This window comes from Pterocles gutturalis, unplaced genomic scaffold, assembly GCF_000699245.1.
Source record: "Pterocles gutturalis isolate BGI_N339 unplaced genomic scaffold, ASM69924v1 scaffold15611, whole genome shotgun sequence".
Lineage (NCBI taxonomy): Eukaryota > Metazoa > Chordata > Aves > Pterocliformes > Pteroclidae > Pterocles > Pterocles gutturalis.
The window spans coordinates 46706-71006 of record NW_010100674.1 but is presented as its reverse complement, the minus strand read 5'-3'; the positions used below and the strand labels follow the sequence as shown (position 1 = coordinate 71006).

The 24301-nt window shown below is 38.7% G+C and overlaps 1 protein-coding gene across 1 annotated transcript in view; it reads left to right on the top strand.

Moving 5' to 3' along the window:
- The first annotated feature begins 1396 nt into the window (after positions 1–1396).
- PTDSS1 (phosphatidylserine synthase 1) overlaps positions 1397–24301 on the top strand; it is a 24189-nt gene continuing 1284 nt past the window's right edge. Inside the window, exons 1-12 of the mRNA XM_010080759.1 lie at positions 1397–1452; positions 3167–3258; positions 4816–4860; positions 7078–7202; positions 10437–10595; positions 13167–13318; positions 15439–15580; positions 16540–16652; positions 18179–18244; positions 21883–21982; positions 23159–23227; positions 23753–23822. Coding sequence (XP_010079061.1) covers positions 1397–1452; positions 3167–3258; positions 4816–4860; positions 7078–7202; positions 10437–10595; positions 13167–13318; positions 15439–15580; positions 16540–16652; positions 18179–18244; positions 21883–21982; positions 23159–23227; positions 23753–23822 — 1189 coding nt within the window. The remainder of the gene's footprint in view (positions 1453–3166; positions 3259–4815; positions 4861–7077; positions 7203–10436; positions 10596–13166; positions 13319–15438; positions 15581–16539; positions 16653–18178; positions 18245–21882; positions 21983–23158; positions 23228–23752; positions 23823–24301) is intronic.

Here is a 24301-nt window from a genome sequence, read left to right as displayed (position 1 = left end):
CCCTTGAAGTCTTTCTTGTCTCTTCTATAATTGTTTTATGTCAGAAATATGTGAGGGGTTTAGATGAACTTAGAAAATTCTTTTCCCTTGGATGTACCGAACCATAATGTGGGGTCTCCCCACTGAGAGCAGCTGGTACTCTTTTTGAGCTGAAAAATAAGGGTGAAGCTGAACTTAAGATAGAAGTAATCTTCAGGTAGCAACAATAATAATAATCCAGAAAAAGAAATGTGCATGTGTTTAACTTTTACGTGTTAAAGTGGGGAGTAGAGGGTATTCTGTTTTTTAAAGCACATCCTTCTAGTGCCTCTGACAATGGCTGCAGCTGCCTTTGTTTTTTTCTGCTGAATGAGCCAGACACAGGCTTCTCTGCTTCCAGGCTGAGACTTAGAGCGGAGACATAGACTGGCTCCAGCTTTGCCTGTCCCCTTCCTGCCTGGAGAGAGGGATGTGGCTTTCTTTGAGCCCAGAGGCAACCATCAGGAGGGCAGGTGGGTGCTGGAAGGGATATTTTGTGGGGCACAACAGCAGGACTGAGGAAGGTGACAGATTGGTAGCTTCGGGTGTGAAGTTAGAGGGGTTTATGGAAGCAAAACTAAGACCTGTGGTGATGTAGGGCTGTTGTCTTTTACATTCCTTGATTAATTGAGTTGATTAAACTGGATTCTTGTACATTTAGGTTTGATTTGGAGCGTTTGTGGAAGTTATTTTTTTCCCCACACACACTCTAGCTTTAGTGTCCTGGCTATTTTTTCCTCAGTTGCATATCCTAATTTTTTTCTTTATGATGTAATAACTTACTAGTTTACATTTCTGTAATGTGCCAGTGTAATGTAGTGCTCTGGAGAAGAGCAGTAGAGAGAAAAGGTTATGCAGTTATTGTGCACTTTGCTTTTTATTATTTCTTCTCCAAAAAGAAACCACAGAATTGAAAGATGCTCTGATAAAGTGGGTCAAAATGGAGAGAATTTTCATCTGTCCTCCTACACAAGCATTAGAGAAACCTTGTTTTTGCTGCACGAATGCTTATATTTTGAAGTCAGCATCAAAGTTCCTAGGGCTAAGTGAAGAGATGATTTAGCACATTTTCCTGATTGCGGCTTGTTGTGATTGTGTCTTTCCTCACACAGTTATTTTGCTTCCCTGTTTCTTTTGGTGTTCCCAAAATAGTTCTTCCAGGCAAACACTATTTAATTCTTATCCAAACTCTAGTGTATAGGAGCAAGTCTTGCTCTCACCTGTTTTTACTTGCTTCTGGCAAGAAGAATGGGTGTCTATCACTTTTGAAAGGTATCTGCAAGCCAAAACGAAATGCCTCTACCACTCACATGGAATGAAATGCAGTTTAACACCACAAACAACATCTTTGTTGATTTTGGGGGGAAGTGGTGCCAACATGACTAGGACAGCTTTCCTGAAGCTGAGTAATACTCTGAATCCTGATATGCAAAGGTGAGGAGCCTTCAGCCCGGCTGGCACAACAAGTGATGTGATCACAGTGTCTTTCACTTCTTTCATGGCCATGTTGAATTGTACAGTGATGTGATGCTAGTACTCTCTTCTTCTCTCCTCCTCCTCCTCCAAAAAAAAAAAAGAAATTCCCCAGCTTGGTGGCATCCATGACAGCATGCGTGTGTGTGTTATTTGTGTGTGTTAGACCAGAACTATGGTTTTGCTGTCTGAACCACTGGAGCCGGAGGGTCTGGCTGGGAAGTGTGCTGGATGGCGTGAGGCTCTTGAGATTGCCAAGGAGCCAAAGTAGCTGGAACTTGGGGTTCATAGCTGGTGTAAAGTGTCAGCTTGTGCAGCATGCCTGCTAGAAAATGCCCAGTAAATCTGGACTAAACTGGTTTAAAAAAAAAAAAAAAAGCTGTGGGGACTCCCTGAGGCCTGCAGAGAAACCATTCATGTTTAACGTGCTTTTTCGTGCCACACAGTTAAACTGACACAGTGCCTCACAATGATGAAAGTGCTGTGGAGCTGTTAAGGCTCAGTTTTGAGGGAAAGGGAAATAAAATACTTCTCACTTTACGAGATTATAACTGAAGCAGACATCTAATATGGAGTGCATTTATGCTGTCGTGATTCTTTACTGAACCATCCAGAAATGTGATAGATCCTCTGCCAGGAAGAGCTTTATTTATCCCTCTGAAGTTTGCTGGGAATGTTTTTATATCATGGTTTGGGGAATAAATACAGGAATATATTTAAATAGATAAACTGATCCAAAGTACATGAAAATAACCCAGATAGTAAAACTTTAATTTGAGTTGTAGTGGGTGATAACATTATGTAATATTAGCTGTGCATATTATGATAGTCTGGCATTTGTTTCTGTTTGTATTACTGAAGTATCCTAGAAGCTGACTGCTGGTTACAAGACTTGGGTGGGCTTTTTTTTTGTTAGTCTCACTGCTGTACACTATATTCTACCTGCCTGAAAAGAAAGAAGAACTCAGTCAAGTTTGCCTTGGCATTCCAAATTCAATTCCTGTATCTCTCTTCTGGCCATAGTATGGCAGTAGCACAAGTAACACCTGCTGTTTTATTCAGAGGCTTAATAGATCTAAAAGCAAGTCAATGTCTTCCTTGGTTCTTTTAAGTTTTGCTGTCTCTCTGTTATACATGGATTTTTAAGCTGTGTAATCATTCTTTCCAAAGGCTGATTTCAAGAATTATTTTTTTCCCCCTCTCTGCGCTCACCCCGGGCATTTGGCATTGGGAACAGGCCAAGGGAAGGGAAGGGAGTGCGAGCAGCTCCAAAACAGCAGAGGGAAACCTAGGAATTGCATCCAGGCTTCCAGAGTTTTTGGTCTAGGTCTCTGCTGTGTAAAAGTACTTTTGATGAAGTTTCTGTGAATGTTAAAGCAGGAAGATTTTTTTTTCATCTTGTGTTTAGTCATTGCTTCTGCATTGACTTCTAACAGTGCTTATGGCTTGCATGTGTTGGTTATATGTTTAACTCTCTTGTGAGAAAGGGATACTCAGAAGTGCAGAGTGAAAATCATTCAGCGCCGTTACTTTCTCGACTTGTTATATAACCAGCATGCTTATTTCTTATACTTATTTCCACGTAGTCTTTATTTAAATAATATGATATCTTCAGAGCCTTTTGAGTGCATCCTTATAATGTACTTTAACACTTTGATGTTGTCTGTCTCTTCAGGGATGATTCTGTCCCAGAGGATAATATTTGGAGGGGTATCCTCTCTGTGATTTTCTTCTTTCTAATCATCAGTGTTCTAGCTTTTCCTAATGGTGAGTAAGGTTTATACTGTTTATACTTCACTTTTTGTAACATGTGAATTTCTCTTTATTGCCACTATATTTATTTTTATTAAAGTACCAAATTTTTAATGTATTTTTTCTTTACTCTTTTGAATTCCTTTATGTTAAGGAACAGTCTAAAAATGGGTTGCAATCATACTGAGCAGAGATAACGGTAAAGTGCAAGTTATTTATAGCTTGTCTGTGTCTAAGAAGGAAGTCACGTTCTCAAAATCAGCGTCTCTATTTGCAGGTGTGCAGTTGCAGCTCAGATTGCTAAGTACTGATGCTGCCTCGTCCTTAAATGATGTTTGAAAGTAGTCTGCCTCTGTATGTTAGCAGAACTGTCATTCCACAGATTCTCAGAGAAATAAGACCTTACATAAAGCATCTTACCAGAAGCTAGTGATAGTTAGAAATGGTCTTAGTCACATTACAATTTAAAACCACCGTTGCTCAGTAGAAGGTTAAGTTGGACAAAAGTTTTGGTAGTTGCATGAGGAGCAGAAAGTGCAAAAACATAAAAACTCGTGTGACATTTAGTTCTGTGGATGAAATGCTGTCTTCCTGGTTTGTTGTTTTTTTGGTTTTTGGGGTTTTTTTTTAATATATTATTTATCTATTTTTAATTTTTACTTATTGCTGTCAGCAATTCTTGGGTCAAGTCTAAACTGTCTCAGGCCTGGCAGTGTTCGAGGACAAAAACAATGATTGAGCTCAGGGCAGCTTTGTACTTCAGAGTTGGGAAGTTTTTTTCTCGTATTTTAAAAATTATTAATCCATACTTTTCACAAAGCGCTTACTGAAAAACTGAATGCCAGAGAGAAATGAGCTTTATGCATACAATCGTGAAAGACCACTCTGCAGCGTGTGCTGAAAATATTTGTTTAGCCACTTTTTGCTACCTAACTGTATGATTCATATTTGGAGGTTTTCCAGTTTCACCAGACTTACTTTCTCTGCTCTTCACATCATCTGACAGGTTTTTAATCTAATAAAGTCAGTTTAATCACTGTCTCTAAAGTAAATAATATTGACACTGGTAAAGAGCGTAGGTATCTTACATCTTGTCAGATGTATGATACTCAGTTTGAAAATTTTAGGAGGCCTGTTTGCTAACATTTCATCATCATCTGCACCGCGTTTCTTTGCTAACACACAGAAATTTGTATTTGATGACTTTATTTGGGAGCAAGCCATGTATGAGCTGTGGTCTAGAAGCCAAATCAAGAGATCCTCAGGTGATACCTGAGATAAGGTGTCTACTGAGCCAACAGCATACTACTATTCTGGAAACAACTCTATAAAAAAAAAAAAAAGGAAAATTTTGTCTACACTGTACTAGTTGGCAGTCTCCTTTTCCTCTCTGAAATCTGCTGTTACCATTTTTCTTTTCTAGCGTAGAGCCCCAATGTTCAGGTATATGACATAGTTTGATGGAGAACTGATCTGTGCTCCTGCCAAATCCTCATATGAAATATACTAAAATATAGATTATGTGGTTCTTATTGACTGTCTTCTAATAAGCTTTTTGTTTACTGTCCACAGGACCCTTCACCCGTCCCCACCCTGCAATATGGAGAATGGTTTTTGGTAAGTTTAAGTTGTGTTTCTGACTTTTTTGGTGCTTCTGCAGGACTGGCTGTTTTAACTTTCAGATGAATGGAATTGTCATGAAACATAGTTGTACATCAAACTTGTGTGATTGTCACTTCCCACCCATTTCTGAGCAGTTCCTTATAATCTGTTTTTAGTTATGTTTGGGAGTGCTGTTGTAATTACTCTGTGTCAAGATGGTGTAATTAAATCACCAGAAAGGGGTCATTCATAATCCTGTTTTGTGTTTGTGCTCCCTAATCTCCTTTCCCCACATCTTTCCTATTGCTATCTCTTCCCACCCCAAAAAAGGTTTAGGTTTTATAGCTTTTGCATATGCTATCTGACTTCTAACTAAATCCAGTTTAGTAGAGTACTTCTTTTCATTATTGTCAAAATATGATGTTGCTTTATATGTTTGTTAAATTGTATCATTGTATAGCTTAACATACATTTATTAATATTCTTAATGTGTATATGTTCATATTCTTAACTTTTAATTTCAGTAAAAATACTTGTAAATATTAGTTGCATTCATAGTTTGGAAAATAATTCTATTAACTACAAAACTTACTGAGTGAAATCCGGTTCCTTAAACATCTGAATTTTATGGCAAAAATATAAGGAATTTTATTTTGAAATAATTCAGGGTTCACAGAGCACATCCTAGACTTTAAGCACAGTTACAGAGAAGTAAGCACATTTGATTTAAAAGCTGATGTCTTTCTTTTTAAGGGGACTGAATGTTTCTCTCTCCTGCCACCTTATATAGCTAAAAATAAGTAGCCTCCCAAAGTAGCTGATTACTCATCTGTTGACATTGAGAGGATACTGCTGATTAGATAGTACTGCTCCTTGTGAAGTTTGGGAAACACAGGTCAAACTGCTCATTTCAGATTTCAGCAAATGTAAATTAAAAGGTCATTCTCAGTGTTGATACTGTCAGAGCTTGGCCCCCTGTACTTTTGGGAAAAGGCTGCATGGAAAATCAAGAGCAACATTTTCCCTGTGTTGCTCTGCTTCTTCTGGTGTGGCTTATTTAGCCATGCCTGAGGTCTCAGACCTGTTCAGTAGATGAAAGGCAGGAGTAGTGTGTTCCCAACACTTTAGGCTGCACCCTCACCTGCACGCTGTGCTTCTTGTGGTAGTTTGGCATCTGTTTACCTGATGTGTTTTTAGGATCTACTGCAGAGGACAATATATATGCTTTCTGTTCATGTGTGTGTACTTGAGTGGAAGTTGCTCTCTAGCATACACTGGGGATTAATAACATGCGAGTGCTGGTTATAATTTAAAATATCTTTTTAGAATTGCTATAGTTTATTTTGGATGGCACATACTAAGTTTATTCACATTAATCTTTCTGCCTTCCGTGACATTGGTGCAGGACACAAGTAAGTTTGAGCGCTAGACTATGGAAATGGTGTTAGTGTTTATATGCCTCTTCCAAATGTAGTTTTAGATATCTGTGAACTTGTGAATAAAGATATGCTCCCAACAGTGCTTCATCCATCCACAGGTCTACACCTAGGACACTTCTTACAAGTTTTTCTTTTTTGAGAAAAATCCATATTCAGACATTGGGAGGAGGTGATAGTCCCAAATGCAATAGTGTTTCATGATTTGTAATGGTGTGAAAACAAATTATTATAATATTTTGCTTTTTGAAGCTTTTAAAGATAATTTTACAGTTTACAAAAGTAACTCATGCATGCATTAGTTTATATTTATAACTACTCTTTATCGCCAGTATAGCTCAGAATTACCAGGCGGGATTATTAAATTTATCTTTGTGTTGAAATCTGCATATAGGCTTAGGGACCTGCATTAGTGAGACCGAGAATACTTAAAGCAAAGGGACAGAGCTAATCTAATCCTGGGGTCCTAATGTATCTCTTACTAAAGAGCTTCGTGATCACAGCCTTGTACTACTCACGTCTAAACTGATTAGACTGATTTTGTTTTGATTGGGTTCATGCAGTTGAGCATATATTATATCACTTTAAAGAGGAGGTGATATGAAGTGCTGAGTGCTAAGAGATTACCATCTGACTTGTGTCTCTTAAGCTTCTTTGCATGTAGTCATTGTGTGTAGAAAACTCATTTGTGCAAACTGGGCGTGTATAGAGCAACAGTTTGAAAGCAGATTTTTTGAGTCTGTGTCCCAAGGAGTTTTGTGAGTGAACATGATTGTAAAGCTGAGTCTTTTTGCAGGTCTCAGTGTGCTCTATTTTCTGTTCCTGGTGTTCGTGCTCTTCCTTAACTTTGAGCAGGTAAAAGCAGTGATGTACTGGCTGGATCCTAATCTTCGATATGCCACAAGGGAAGCAGATATTATGGTATGTATTCGTGGCACTTTATTAGACATTATGGCTACTTTAGGCATGTTTTACATGAGTGGGAAGGGTTACATCTGAATTTGCTGGCATGAGCAGTGCAAGTTTGTGCCTACACTTGACAGAGTCAAGGAGCGTTTTGTATCAACTGCTATTTCAATACGTTGAAATCAATTGGTGTGAAAAACAGTCTTCATCATATTCTTCTTAATGTAGATGTTCAAATGGCTGTGCAGCTGGGCGTGTGAGATATGTTTGCACTGGGGTGTCTTTGGTCTCCTTTAAATAATAGATGTGAGCCCGGATACTGAAAATAGGATTAGCAAGGTAATATCAAAATGAGGCCTGTATGGTGTGTGTCCCCCGGATCAGTTTTTTTGCTGCCACAGTGTTGCGGCCAAATAACTTTGTTCTTGCCTTATTGCTCTGAACTTACCATGACTGGCATGCTACTGAGTATGTGGAAGCCCAGGTACAGCAACTGCAGGACTCTGCTGCCCTCCAGTCACCCAGCTAAGCACTGGTGCTGTTACCATTGGGAAATTACTTCCATAGGCCATGATCTGGAGTGTCATGGAAAGCCAGGCTTGTTCTTCTGCCTGTTGGGCAGCTTTCAAAGAGTTTTCAATACAGAGAACGTTCCCCTTCATGTGAGGACACCAGCCCAGGGAGTTGAGGTAGTAAAAGGAGGCCTGAGTGAAGTATGTGAGGTATGTTGGGAGGCAGGCAGAAGAGGGCTTGAGCAGAAGACAGTTACTGCATGGAGAGGCAAGGGTCGCCACTCTAGCCCTCTTCACTGTCACACCAAATTACTGCTGACCACCTGACCAGCATGCTTCCTTGCCCTTGGGTTTGCACATAGGCACATCATGGTCACCTGTTGTATGGTAGGTGCTGTTATTTGGACTCGTGCCTCAAGGGTAAGGAAAAACACTCATTGTCTTTGGCAAATAGCAATTTACTGCATTTGTGAACTACTGCATAGCACCTGATCAGGAGTGGCTGGAAACTCCTGCCCTATGGTGCTAAAGAGGGAATGGAAATCTTTACAGTGCAATAAGCTTACGTTAGCTGGTCGATACTGAGGGCTACATACAGCCTCCTTACCTGGAAAATTCTGGATGCTTCAGGTATTGCACCTCCGCTGATCAACAGCATGTGCTGCGCAACCCCAGCATCCAGAGCAGGGCTGTGGCTTTCTGTTCTGCAGGAGACACGGTGGTGGTAAGGCGTGGGCAGCCTGCTGTTAGGGTGGTGGGAGGACATATTGCTAAATGGAGCATGAGCATGGGAGTTAGTGATGTTGCTGAGCAACAAAAGGGAGCTGACATGAAGAGTCTGTTGGTAAGTCAGATTCACCTGGCTCTCCTGTCATTTAAGTTAGAAAAAAATAGATTCAAGTCAGGGGAGGACTAGTATTACCACTGGCACAGAACCACCATACAGCAGATTCCCTGACTGTATACTCTCTACTACTTGGCAATCCTGATACCGTCACTTAAAGTTGGAGTAAATTTTTGAAGTGCAACAATAATGAAGACTGCGGCTTGGTATCTTGCACAGGGCTGGCAAAGTTGCATGAGTATAAAAGAAAGTTCAACACATTTCACTGTATGACTGGCAGAGCTGCAGCTGGAAAGATGAGATAGAGGGGGGAAAAAAGCCCCAGTGAAAATAAAACGAAAAAAGCAAGAGCCCTGAAAAAAGTTTACTTTTGGAGTAACCTCATTGTCTTCACTCATCATGGAATTTCAGATGTCATGGTGTAGCTAGGAGCCTGCACCTTCCATTATGCATTCAGTGCTTCTCGTGCTTTTCTTAGGAAATGAACCACAGTGGCTTTAAGACTGTGAATGTAGATCAAGGTGCCAAAGTGATTTCAACTCGGAGCTTCCTGAAATTTGAACCTGGATGTTTTTCTGCATATGTGTATGAGAAAAAAGAAACAGAAATGAGGAAGGAAGGTCTAGTGTATGGGGATTTGTCCACTGCTCTACCCCAAGGTGTTCCCAGTTGTTCTGGGAATACAGCAAATGAGACAGTTTCAGATCTCTTTGGGTATGTGCACTAAAGCTGCAGCTTTGCCATCCTTAGGACAGGTGCTGCATCTTTTTCTGAGTGACCAGCAGCACTGACACGTGTGAGAAGCAGTACCATGCTTTCACTTCAGGGAGCACCAGCAGTAAGGGTTACTTACATTTTCATAGTGGGACTTAACTGCCTCCTGATAGGGAGCACGAGAGACAGGAGAGGTATTTGTGTGAAATTGTGCATTCTTCTCTTTATGGAGACCAGGATTTACATCTTTTGCTGCCATCCCCTTTTCAACTTGATTGTGTTTCATTTGTGCAGGATTAGCAATAACTCTGGCCTAAAAGTGAATCCTTTCTTAATTTGACAGCAGTGAGCAGTGCTGTGTTGTCACCTGCAGGTGGCAATGTATATTTTAGGAGGGATTTTTTTTAAATGTGTATTTCCAGTTAGGAATAGTTCATTGTGAGCCTGGTGACATGACAGAACCCCACAGCAGCCTCCTGATGGTATACAGATTATTTATTTTTTAATTGGGCAGTGATTTCTAGCACTTGCTGTACAACATTATGAAAACATTTCCTTTGTTATAGATGACTAGAATAGTAATTAATACTCTTAAGGAATCTGCCACTCATCTGTGACAGAACAGTTGCAAGTTCCCTTTTTTTTTTTCTTTTTCCTTCAGCCATGTGACTGAACTTTCTCAATATGAATGTGTTCTAGGAAATTGCTTTGATGAGGAAAATAAGACACAAAAGATACTCAAATGAACATTGAGATGAGTAACAGAAGATCACAAACTGGTGAGGATTAGCCACCGATGAGCCACATCAGAACAGCAGACAGCATGAAGATAGGGAAGGGTGGTTAGTTCAAATCAAGACCCCAAAGAAAAGCAAATAACTGTTTTCTGGAATTTTGTTTGCTGGTTTTTATTGTTACTGGTTTTATTGTTCCTGCTGTTTCTCTGTCACGTAAGAAATACATGCTCCTTCAGGAATCAAGGTCTATTCTATCTCACTTTAAATTAGAGCTGTACTGTGATGACACTGAGTCTTAATACTGAAGTTTTTCCTGCAGAGTTTAGAAGGGCAATAAAGTGGAATAATGTATATTTTAATGTACTTACAATTTCATGCTTGTTGCCTGTTCCTTGAGGTTTATTGTTGGGTTTTTTTTTTTTTTTTTTTTTTTTTTTAACAGGAGTATGCTGTGAACTGTCACGTTATCACCTGGGAGAGAATCCTCAGCCACTTTGATATATTTGCTTTTGGGCATTTCTGGGGCTGGGCTATGAAGGCTTTGCTGATCCGCAGCTATGGGCTGTGCTGGACTATTAGCATTACCTGGGAGCTCACTGAGGTAGGCCACACATTTATCTTAGTTAAACAAATGTATGAGACTTGAATTGCTCTTGGGGGGATGTGAATGTTACTGAAAGGATGACTCAATAGTTCTCAGTATAGATTTACATTTTAAGCCTTATAAACCAGATGCTGAGCAGTTGGTGCGGTTGCGTTAGTGGACAGCAACAAGTTGGGGTTTAGGTAAATGACTTACAGATACTTCGATAGGAGGGAAGTCTAGGCTGCAGCCTATTGTTGCCATCCATACTTTGTTTTTCTTCTGTTATGGGAGTCAACACTCATGCTGTTTCAGATGTTGACTAATATTCCCTGAATCAGAGCAATTGTTCTCCTTTTTCTAAGCTATTTTGAAACTGGTTAAGATTCGGATTTCACAGGTACCCACAAGTATCCACAAAAAAACAACTTTGCTAGTCATTGTACTAACTTTTTCCCTCTGGAAAAGAGTAAACTTGGATTTGTTGCACATGCACTCTTATTTTTCAGTTGATAATAGCACAACCATCATCTTTAATTTGACATGGCATGGAATGTCTAGTATTCCCTGTTGTTGAAAGACGGATTATTGGAACAGATAATATGTTGAGTAAGGTTCGGTATATAGAGAAGTTATCACCACTCAAATGGATTTTTAATGAATTAGTTAATTCAGGAAAGTAATTAGAAGCCTGCAGAAGTTACACAGGGATTTAGCTGTGCATCTCATATTAGCGTTAATGGACTTCAGCTGGCTCTCCATTCTGAAATGGGACACTTGGCTCATGCTCCTTACTATGCGATTAAAGCTGGGATGCAGGCAGACCTTGGCCTCTCATTCTGAGAAAACAGCTAGCACCTTAGAGGTGGTCTGGTTAACACCCGTGCTCTGGTTTTTGATGCCTTACTATCTGTAACTTCTGATGTATTTAACTGGATTATTGCAGATTGAGATTTGTAGCCTAGTACCCCTTTCAGGTTAAATGAATTTAAAATATGAAAGGGAAAATGTAGCAAGATAATGAGCAACATTGAATAGCATGAGTCCTGAAGAGAAATTAAAATTTTATTTTCTGCAAGTTGAAATTCCCATAACCTTGTCAAAGAAAAACAAGTTGCTTTTATATGCTTTCGCAATAATTTTCAAAGGAAATGTCATTGTCAATATCAGTCACTGTAATTCGTTATAAATGGACCAGTATTAATTCTCGCTGTATACAGAAAACATTCTTGTTTCTTTTCCCACATCTGTTTTTTTTAATATTTTATTTAAATAACTGTTAAGAAAAGATACTTTATTACAAAATAACACCAATAATCTTCCACAGACATCGTGTATGTACATTAACTGACAAAAATTTTACTGTTTTTGTGGAGGTTAGAATATTCTTTGGTTTGCTATGTGTTTTGTTAAGCATCCCCTTGAGTATTCCAAAGGGACTACTTAACACATGGCTGTCTTGATCTCCAATCCACAGCTAACTTTTTCAGTCTATTTTTTGGGTTGCTGCAATTTTTCTTGTAGAATAGGGAATACAATTATTTTATCTTAAAGAAGAATGAGAGGTGCTGAATCTATTTCTAGCTCTCAGTAAATTATGCTTATATCTTGCCTTAATTCTGGCCAGTTGTCCTCCTTCGCTCCATCAAAAGTGTAAAGTCACCAAATGTATCTGTAAATACACGTAATTGCCTTACTAATGCCTCGTAGTTGTCTTCAGTTGAGTATTCAGAAAGGAAAAGATTGCTTCGGAGGTAACGATTTGTGCACTTTCCAGGGAAAGTCTTCAGGGGACTGAACATGTTTTGATATATCCAGATGATGTCAACTTCTCAGTCTGATGCTGGTTTGTTTCTGGCCTGTTTTCTAGTATTTTCATTGCAAATGTACTTTCATTGTTAGTGTTTACCAGAGACCAAGTAGGAAGGGAGAGTGGAACATCCTCTTAACTTTTTGAGCCGTTCTGGATCAAGTATAACAGCAAAGTTTGTAGTGTCTGAAATATTGGTGAACTCTTAATCTTTCTACAGTCACTAAATTTCCTAAAAATAATAAATGAAAGAGTTTTGAAACAGAACAAATCTTAAATCTTGAACACCAATGTGCTTTAGTACTGACAGTTGTTACAAATGCATCGATTTTACTTACTGCATCTTGTTGCTGTTTGAGAAAACGTACCTCTTAAAACTATTTAGCAAAAAAAAAAGGCAGAAGTTCTCTTCAATTTATTTTTTTAACACACAGAGCACCTTATTTCCTCCAAGAAGTGCAGTAGTTTTGCTTGTTTCATGCATTTTAATGAATGTGCTATGTATCGTCTTTGAGAAGCCAGGAGCTGTATGATATCTTTATATACAGCATAGCCCCAACACGGAACAGTGAGAAGGAAACCTCTGATGCCTTGTGTGGTTCTATCCAAGGCCTTCTGAAGTTAGTGGAAGGAAGCCCATCAAATTCCAGCGGTTGTGGCACATGTCCTTGAAGTCTGACGTGTACTGAAAAGCTGGGTTTTTAAAATGTGTACTTAAAATGAATTTGTATGAATTCTGTGCTGTTCCTCATCCAAAATCTTTTTGCTGTATTCTGTAGCTCTTCTTCATGCACCTTCTGCCTAATTTTGCTGAATGCTGGTGGGATCAAGTCATTTTGGACATCCTGCTTTGTAACGGGGGTGGCATCTGGTTGGGCATGGTAGTTTGTCGTTTCTTGGAGATGAGGACCTATCACTGGGCAAGCTTCAAGTAGGTCTAAATTAAAGCTTGATAAACATTGTTTGATGTTATAATATTAGATTAATTTCCTTGGGAAACAGGTCTTTTTTGCATATGTAAAATGCATGTGGTATAGAAATAGCATGCAATCTGCATGTGCTAACAATGCTGTAAATATATTTTAAATGTTAAAATTTCATTTTATAGTAATGCTACTCTACAGCATGTATCTGTAAATATGGTTATGTACAGATAATTTTCCTTTGCAGTTTAAGTTAGAAGTATTGATGCTAAATGAAAATATAAAGTAGTAAAGCTATTTGCATTTTCAGTTTATTTTGTACAAGTAGTTGAAGGCAGTGAACAAAAGAAATTGTAATTGTTTTCTCATACAATGTTTTTGAACTGGATTTGGGCTCACCTTGATGAGGCATTAGTATGACAATCTGTCAGCACTAGTTGTAATTGCAGAAGAGGAATCAGGCTGGTGGTACCTGTGCTGTGAATTGCCTTACGCCATTGCTGACGCTCTCTTCATTTTGCAAAGATGTAATTGCAAAATAAAGTAGTTTTTATTGTGTGAAAGGGCAACAGCTTGTGGCCTCGTAAATACCAGTTCCTAGCCATCCAGGTATGGTTTCTTCCATAGATTTTTGCCCCTCTCCTGCCTTCTTCCCTGCCAGTGGGTGGCGAGCACAGTTATCTGCACATTACCAATGGTATAGATGAAACAGGATCAAATACAATGAATTGCCAAAGGATATTACCTCGAGAGATGGAAAATGAGCTCAAATCTTGACTTCCAAAGTTGTACTCTACCTAAATGTCAGTAATGCTTTCTTTTCTTACTCTCGAATTTGTTAATTGATCTGAGAACCTTTAGTCTCAATCTGGCCTTTAGTCTCTGTTCAATTTTCCTCCATTTCAATTCAGGAGGAATAGTGAATGTTGTAGACTTGACAGTCCCTCTGTTTTTAGAGAGTTCACAGGAAGTTAAAACAGCAGAATGTCTATGGCAAGGCTATTCTTTACTGTCTTTGTGGAATATTTTTTCTTCACGTTCTTTTAAATGGATAAGTAGATTTTTTTGGACCTTTAATATGAAGACAGGCTGCCTAGAATTATAAGCTTTTGCTTGTGCTCTTTTGTTTTCCTTTTTTCATTGACTAATGCACATCTTAAAGATTAGAAGGTTCTGCTAACCTAAGATCCCACTCGCCTAAAAGAACACAAGTATCAGAAACATAAAATCTCAATCTCCTTTTTTGTCCAGAAGGGCCAGGGAAATAACAGGGTGAAAGCAGGCTTCTACCGCTGTTAATCCTCCTTCAAAAAGGAAACTCTTGAGTTTTTCGTAGATTCTCTGTCCTTTGGATGCTGTTGCTCATCCGACAATGTTATCAAAAGCAAGAGGGAGTAACACATCTGTCAGATGAACCTCCATTTGCATCCCTTCTCAAAAGGGAATTTAAAAGCTGCCTAGCTTTTAACTGTGCTATCGCATCTCTCCAGAAGATTCCCATGCGTCTAATGTCAAAACAGCAGGGGTTGTGTGTGCTGGAAGTGCAGAATTTTCAAACCTGTGGAGCCAATCCCTTATACAATTAATGGATAATGAATCATAGAATCATTAAGGTTGGAAAAGACCTCAAGGGTCATCAAGTCCAACCGTCAACCCAACACCACCTAACTCACTAAACCATGTCCCTAAGCACCACATCTACAGATTCCTTGAACACTTCCAGGGAATCTGACAGATTCTTGAAGGACTGATGTCACTGAGCTCTGGAACAAGGAGTCTTTGGGATAAGAGCAGTGGCTACATAGACTAAGAAGAAATACTGTCTAGATTTTCCAAGGGGATTGCAGAATTGCAATCCTTGTTTTTTTCTTTATGGAGAGAATGATAGTTTTGTTTTGTAGTTAGTTACTGTCTGAGGATAGAGGAGGGTGGGCTTTCATAGCAGAATGCACCCTGACTTAAATGCTTAATAGATTATGTCTTAATTCGCCCTTGCCCGATATGCGGTTGTGTATCTTGTCTGTCCAGCAAAAAAGTGTGATTGTTCCAAAATATCAGTAACGTGACTATTGCTTTTTTTCCCCCTTGTATATTCCTTGCATTTATTACAGCCATTCTCTTTTTCTAGGGACATTCACACAACCACGGGGAAAATCAAAAGAGCTGTATTACAGTTCACCCCAGCCAGCTGGACCTATGTCCGCTGGTTTGACCCCAAGTCTTCATTTCAAAGAGTGGCTGGAGTCTACCTTTTCATGATCATTTGGCAGGTAAGAAATAAATTCTGTTAAATCAAAGCTGCCATCAGCTCAGTTACTTATTGGCTGTGTTTGGATAGAAGATACTCTAATGCAATGTATGTCTGTCATTGAAACACACAGTTAGATGAATCGATAATACAGAATTGGTCAGGGCGCTGTTTGTGGGAGTTACTTGATAGCTCAGGAGTGTAATTACAGAATCTGTGGAAAACATCAAATGTTACAGATTGCTGTACTGGCCATCAGATTGCTCTTTGCAGTTGATACAGTTTTAAAAACTGCTAGGCAGTGGGGTTTAGAGGTTTGGGTTTTTTTGTTTTGGTTTGGTTTTGTTGTGTGGTTTTGGTTCTTTTCTTTCCCACTGACTGTTGGATGGATCACTGATACTCAGAATTCTGGCCTTGATCTGGCAAGACTCTATTAATATCTTCCAACTGCTTTGGTAATTCATCATGCAAATGCTAGCAAACTTCACTAATTTTTTTTTGTTTTATATTATTTTTGGTTTTATATTATTTCTGGTTTTATATTATTTTTGGCTTTTAAATTTTTATTTTACTGAGTTTGGTTTTTAAAAGGAGAAGCAGAAGTCTTTGAGATATATATTTTTGTGTGTGTGTGTGTGTGTGTCTGTGATCTCTTCTACCAAATTTGCCTCAGTCATTCATACTTGGTTTAGGAAATGAAAGTTATCAGAAGACCACTGCAGTATGAATTAGAGAGCAAATACTTTCATAGCATTGTCTAGGGCAGAATCCTTTGTTTCACTAGTTTATTCCTTGCTTGTCCTAGAGTAGGAATCTTAGACTCTTTAAATGCTCCATCTAACCAGCAGGGCTATATTAGAGCATAAATAGTTTTCCTTCCCTGTTTTAGTTCCCGTATTAATCTTTGCACATTTTCTGTAGTAACTCGTTAAGAGTTACATAGATTGAACATTATTAACTAACTTTTTTTTTTTTTGTTAGCTGACTGAGTTGAACACATTCTTTCTGAAACATATCTTTGTGTTCCAAGCAAGCCACCCCTTAAGCTGGGGGAGAATTCTCTTCATAGGAATCATTACAGCACCCACTGTAAGGTAATTTTGTTGCCATGGTGTTTTTTCTGAAGTTTAAAGTAGCTTGACTTCTAGGCACTGTACATAGTTTGTGAATAAGTACAGGCACATTTCAAGAAGTTTATGCTTTTACCACCATGAAAAGCAAAACAATCATTGCTTTCAATAAGATGCTTTTTCTACCAAGTAAACTAATAAGGTAAAATGTATATAAACATCTGTGTTTCCATAGGGATGCAGAACTAGTCTGTTCCATCTTCTGTTTGTATAGCATCTGCCAGTGTTTGAGCTAGCTGCATATGTTATCCGTGAGGACTGCATGTGAAAATATCCAAGTTGATCAGTCAGATGCTTACAAAAGTGTAGATGAGGAAAAATAAAGTTGTTGGTTTTTCTGACTGACCTTGTTATCCTGTTTGTCTGCAGGAAATATTAGCATCTTGTAAGAAAAGATAGAGTATTACCATATTCTGAGTAACAGAATAGTATAGATGCAGTGTTAACAGTTGTGTAGAAATATTAACATCTTTTTAGTCATGCACACTACTTGCATTGTTAGCAGAGCCTCCTTAATATTTTTTTTTCTGTGATATAGCTGGAGGCAGACAGAATACACACAGTTTTGAGGTTAGAGACATAGAATTTCCCATTAGTCAGTAAAGTGACATTGCCTTGGACAGTTAAATGGCAGCTGTGCATTGGTTTATTCCTAAAATAACAGCTGTTAGTGTCTCAAGTTATGTGCAGTCATTTCGCACTGTTAATTAGATCACCTTAAACATCCTACAAGCTCCTGTATATATGAACTTTTAAGTATTTTTACAGCACTTGCCAAGCTGTAGAAGTCTTTATTCTTAAACAATCCTTGTGTTGTTGGATTAATAACACTTTTATTCCCCATCCCTCAGTGCAAATTGGAGACAGAGACTGAGGAAAGGAACTTTGGTCCCACTTCTTTGGAATTCCCCTCTCTAAACTCTTAAAATTTAGGAGCATAAAGAACAGAACAGAATGGTCTCCAGAATGTTTTCAAAATATTGAGAAATTCTGCTTTGTTCTTGAGAGGAAAACATGCCAGCGGTTAGAGTGCTCACCGAGGATATAGAATAGCCAGATTCAGTTTCTCTCAAGATTCAAACCTACCTCTGTCAAGAAAATGCAATTGTTAATAAATTAAAGACAAACTGTTGAAAAAGTGGGGTATTCTCTAACGCTTTTGAAGCTGTTGTACTTTGCCTAAAAGAATTGGAGAGTAGAGAGACAAGAGACAAATATGTAGCTTTGTTAGTCTACTAGTTTGGGTAGTTTCCCAGTCCTTGCTCTCAGGATTGTTTTATGTGTTGTTTCAAGTTATTTGATGTAAGTGATAATCTGTCCTACCAGAACTGAAGCCATCTGGTAGACATCTAGCATGACGGCATGTGATTTCAACCATCAGCACTTCATTTTCAGTATAGATACATTTGTAACATAAACTAATTTTCTAAATGTAAATATTCTGAGGACTTCAAACTTCACTGAAGATTTTTCCTTGTTTCCCTTCTCAGGCAATACTATGCATACCTCACAGATACACAGTGCAAGAGGGTGGGAACTCAGTGCTGGGTGTTTGGGTAAGTGGTTTTGCTGCATTCTTGAAGCACTCGGACAAGTGTTAAGTATGAGTCCAGCACAGGAACAGGCTTTGCATGAAGCCCGTCCTTGTCTTGTGTTGGTTTTAATATAAAGAACAGTATGGAGAGATTTTCTTTTTTTTTGCAAGTTCAGAGGAAAGGAAAATTCTGGAATTGGAGGTAGAACATGGGAAGTGATGGAATGAGTAAGGAGAAGAACAGAAGGAAGAACTAGAAACTGCTGGATAAAGCTAGGCTCCTTCAGAGTAGCATTGGCCTTGCTGCCCATATTCTCAGTCAGGTGAGAAGGATAAAGCTTTTGCCTCTTCCGCTTGCCTGTCATTGGAGCAATATTTACCTGGCCGTCAAAGGTGGGCGTTGCTGCTGTTAGTGAAATCATCAACAGAAGACAGCTAAACAAACCACAGTTATCGACTGTTTCTATTCTGTTCTCAAAGAGGGAGAAGAATAATGCTATGAGCATTGTTTACCTTGGGCTCCCAACTCTTTCAACATGTATCTTGGAGGAGACCTTTAAATGAAGAGTTTGCATGATTGCTTCTGGTGAGAACTGCCTTCCCTAGATGGCTTGACTAAAATGTGCTGCTCTGGAAACCAGAAGTGTATCCTATTGTAGCATTGTAAAAGCTTCTTGTAAATAAGCAGCATAGTAGTGTCCCTTTTGATTTGTGACTTGGAAGCTTACAAATGGGAAAACATAAAATATCCTAAATCATGTCTTAAAGGGAAAAAAAATATTTTAAAAAACTATTCAAGAAGCTAATTTCTGATGGCAATGATTTTAAATTAAAATAACCATTTCATTCTCTTTGTCAAGATCAGTATACATCTTATTTCCAGAATTGTCTGAACCATTTTTGTGTTTAATAGAAGAATCTGTTACTGTTTTAAATTGGAATAGCATTTCAACGAGCCATAAAATACTCAGATCTAATTTAGAGACCGTCCTCTGTCAAACTCATCTCACCTTTACTCTTAGTCTCAGGGAAGTTACAGAGTTTTAGGACCAGTACTGTCCTGGAAGGCATGTTTCCAGGTGTAGTACACCACTGTAAAGAATGCCCCTTTCTCAACATTTAATTGAGATGAGAGCAGAGCATGCTGCAATGTAATTGAAGGGATATCTACTCTTTTTTCAAATGTGACCTGGAGAACATGACATGGCTCCTTGGGTTTGGCTGGGCTTAAATATTCATCTCTTTCGCTTGACTGACTTATCATCTTCCTGAATGGATCTGTTAACTGTCTTCTGGCTCTGAAAAATTGTTAAGGATTACAGCAACCATTGCCCTTGGTTCAGAGCTCTCACTGAGCACGTTAGTGTGATATATGTCAATAAACAGATGCTCAAATATCTCTTTGAGATTGCATAATAAGAACTGAAATAGAATATTCATGTGCAGTTCTGTCTAATAGTGGGAAATGTGCTTGGAGTAAGTAAGCATCTTGATACTGCTTGCTTCTGTTATCATCTAGAAAAAAACAGAGCAACACTAGGAGTTCCTGTTTGTTGAAAAAGCAGCACTTTTCCAGTAATTTAACTATCCACAATATAATTTCTGAAGTAATTAAAAGCAAATATTTAGAATAAGAATATTTGTGGTAATCAAGAAACACTTCTAAAGGCACACATTGAATTTGTATCACCATGACCACTGGAACAATTAAAACCAGTGTTTTGCATTAATATGAAACTGTATTCCCTGCAACTTGATGTATACTGTAGCATCACTCTCAACAGATGGACAGTAAATTATATAAGGCATGAACAAGGCCATTGCAACAGGTCTGCTGGAAATTGCACCATTTTAATTAAGATGAAGCCTTTAAAAAAGGAATATGTGTTAGGATGTTACCAGACCATTTTGATTGAATGAAAACTTAGTGTCTTTAGTTCTGCTGAGTATTCTTGTCACCCTTCAATAGGATACTAACACCTTTCACTTGTTAGCATTCTTCTATCTTTTGACTTACCACTTCTTTCACTGTAATAGCTGTCCTGTTGTACAAGTATTCTTGACAAGAATAATGGAAAGAACATATAAATGCAACACAAGCAGCTGTATTAGTTTTTTGAGTCCTTGTTGAAAATACCTTGTTGTTTTCTTTATACCTTTGAGTATATCATACCCTTATGTTTGTTTCCTGATGGTGGTCTTTCTGTTCCCACTGCTGCAGTTCAGTTTAACTATTTTTAATCTGCAGCTGGGTCAGTATGAATAATATAAAATCAAGAAAGAAAAATAACTGATGAACCAGCAGAGTAATACTGCTCTCAAGTTTTTATTAATATGCAGCTCGCTCATTTGCAGTTTTGGCCAATTAGGTGTTACCTCCACAATTTTAAGTTTTGGCCCCACTCATCATGCTGCAAGTCACGTTGGATGGTATAGAGAAAGCTGTAATTTATTATTTGCACCAGGACCATCTCTACAATAACAGTGGTTAAGTCATGCACACACCTTTCCTCCCTCTTTCATGGAGGGAGCTGGGTCCTGTTGGCCAGGCACTAGAGCCTTTTTGGGCAGCTCCCTGGTTGTGGAGAGTGCTGGTAGGGAATGTGTCCTGCAGTGTTGAGCTTGGGAGACCGGAACACGACCTGATGTTAAGTGTGCCTGTGCACGTTTGAGGAGGAGTGTTCATGCATGTGTTTATGTACAACCTCAAAGTCACGATTGAACAAGTTAAGTATTAAACTTTCACAAATGTAATAGTTTTCTTCATGATTGGCTTCAGCTGGAGAAGAGTTATTTTCTACAGTTTTGCTGCACCAGTCACATTTCTACACTTGTATTTGTTAAAAGATGTGATTTTGTGTCCAGGACATACACACACCAAATATATTTCCATGGCAAATGATGTAAACTTTGGATTAATAACCTCTTGTTCCCCATCAAATGGTGGACAAACCTCCATAGCTTTGAGCATGAAAAGACGTAAACATCTGGTAACGAAGAGAGAGCTGGAGATACTTGTTTTTATTCTTATAATACCAGAGAGAAAAGTAAATATTGCATTTTTTCCTGTTGCATTTCTCACCAAATCCTCTGATACCATAGTGTGGACCTGGGTTTACACCTAAACTGAAACAAATGTGTGGATTCTCAGAGAATTTGAAGTGCTCTTTCATGTTAATTTTCTAATTAAAATCCATCTAAAGCAAGCGAAATAGCCTATTTAGAATTGCAGTAAATTTGTATCCAGTAGAGAAATACCCAAAGCACAGTTCTAGTTCAGCCAACAGGGAGGCTATTGGCTGTTCAACATAGAAAATAAATTTATATCTGGTGAGGGCTGAAGCACAGGGGTAAGTATAAAGAGAAAGTCTCATCTATTGGCACACACTCCTGCTTGTTCACTGGACAAGTGGAGGTTAGCGGAATTGTATACTGCCAGTCGATCACTTTTTGTATGCTGTTTATGCTGAAGAAAAGTCTAGAAAGAGAAATAAATTTCCCAAAGGATTTATTAGTGGTGTTGGGGGGGTGTGTGCTCACTGGAGAATAGTGCTTGTTTAGAGCTGACAATCTGGGGTCTGGGTTGTGAACATGTGAGTTAAGTCCATGGTGTTTGTAACCATCTTTTTTCCCCCCACTCTCTCTTTCATTTACCTGCAGGGTTATTGCTTTCCTCGAAGCTATTGTGTGCATAAAGTTCGGACAGGATCTTTTTTCCAAAACACAAATACTGTATGTTGTGTTTTGGCTTCTTTGTGTGGTAAGTGAGACTTTTCATGTGAAACATAAAGCATGGCAAAAGCATTGAAAGCATCTAAATAGCTTCCTCTCTGGAATATTGGCAACAGGGGAGTATTGTGGGGGAATGCTGGTAAAGAGCTTTGTGCATGTCCTAGGAAAAGTAACTGCAGGATCATTCAGAACACACTTTGAAAGGACTGGAATATTTTTTTTTTCTTATTTCTTGACATAGCAGAATATAACCACTTTACCAGTGCTTAACAGTGAAACAAACACTGGTTATAGGGCTTTCTATCTTTGAGAGAAAATGTCAGTTCAGCTGAGGCTAACTTTAGTGGTGCTTCCTATAGTACCTGCTGGAAAATAACAGAAGTTAATGAATAGCGTTAATAAGTAATGCATGCTGTTTCACACTGAAGTCTTACAACTACAGAAACAGCCCTGCTTTGTCAGGCAAATCATTTTCACTCAGCCTGCAACTTTATGTACTTCAGTGTGATTACTGCAAATGCGGCATGAAATACCCATTTTATAACAGCAAATGGATGTTTGTCTTGCTAGACTTGTACCTCTGATGCCAAACACATTTTTAATGATCAGTGAAAAATAAGGCATTCATAATGGGCTGACAGTTAAATACTTCTCCCTTCCAGTTGGGACCACAGTTTGCACAGGTCTGACAGGGAGTCAGAATTTATTGTTCTCTTATTTAGCATGATGATTTTATTCCTGAAACTTCAGAGACAAAAAGTATCAAATTGCTTCCCAGATCGGAGCACCACAGAACCAAACATGTAACCCAGCCTGAAGCATGGGGCAGGGAGAAGGAGAATTCTTCTCCTAGACTGGTTGTTCCTGATAGTATACCTGCAAGTGCCTACCAACTGCCTTTGTATGATGACTGTACAGGGTGAGGACGAAAATCATACTGACAGTGTATCCTGCATGTATGTGGGTGATCTGTATGTATTCTCATGCTCCCATTGATAATTACTCTGCATAACCCATGGTGGCACAATGTATATGTACCTTGAAGTTGAAGCATGAGTCTTGCTCATCCTGACAAAAGATGCAGAGAGAAACAGGGCATCAGAGTCTCTGAATGCGGAATCTCCAGGGACTCTGAGACCTTGAACCAGCAAGAAATTTGGAAAAAAAATTTACAGATTATGTTTTCTTCTCCTCCCTTGTTTAGGCCTTCACAACTTTCCTGTGTTTATATGGTATGGTTTGGTACGCAGAATACTACGGCTACCGAGAAAAGGTACTTTATTAGGAAGCCTGTTTTTGTTTTATACCAGAGTTAAAACTGCATTGCTCCTAGATATTAGAATTCTTTACCAGAGGTAGTATAAATGAGGGTGAGGGGGGATGGTCCGGAGTCTAGCTGAAGTCAATAGAAGGAACTCCAAATTCAGTGGGCCTTGGAGGGTTCCCAAATTACACTGAAGTTTCTAAAGAGAGCTGTCCTCTTAGTTACTCAAAATGAGGCTGTAATTTTACCAAAGCATTCAGCGATGAATGGTTAGCTAATGTTCCTATTGTACAGGTGGAATGCTAGGGGAATATTAAGAATACTCGGTTACACAACAGATCATGTGGCAAGTGGTGAGTTCTTATTGTATCATCTGTGTTGTACCTTCTAACTAGGAAAGGAAAAGTCCTGAGTACTGGCTGAAAGTTTTATGAGGACTTTTGCCACAGTTTAAATTTACGAATCTAATTGCAAACAGGAGAAGTGCTTATCACAAGAACCAGCATACCAATGACATCTTTCTTGTTTTTGCAGACCTTATCAGAAAGTGAAGACAGCCCATACAGTCCAGATGCTTCCTGGCTTCATTCTAAATTTAGTAGAGGTACTGGCACTTTTGCACCTGTATTCTCAAAGTGGTAGCATTAAGGCTCAGCACTAGGAAATGAGGCTTGAGAAACTTCCATTAGAGACAAATGGACTTATTTAAACAACCCTGCAGGAGTCATACAGATAAATCATCTGCAAAGCTATTTGGTTTTACTGCCTTTTTTCTTCTAACTCTTGGAAATGTATTTATTTTTTAATGAAGCAACTGAACTTTTCTGCCGTTATTCCAGGCCATTCTTGTAGGCTTAGGGCATTATGCATTTCATAACTGTTGTGGACAGGTGTTCTCTCTGAACGTTGGATATTTGGTTTGAAACATAATGAATGTGAATTGTGCTTTTATTCCTGCTTTTTAAGAAATGGTCAAGAATGTGCCCTGGAGTTTCTGTTCTTACTGACGCTTGCCTAGTCAATGCAGTGCTGCTGGTCATAAACAGTTTTCTCTGTCCAAAGCAAAGGCAGCCTCCTTCTCTG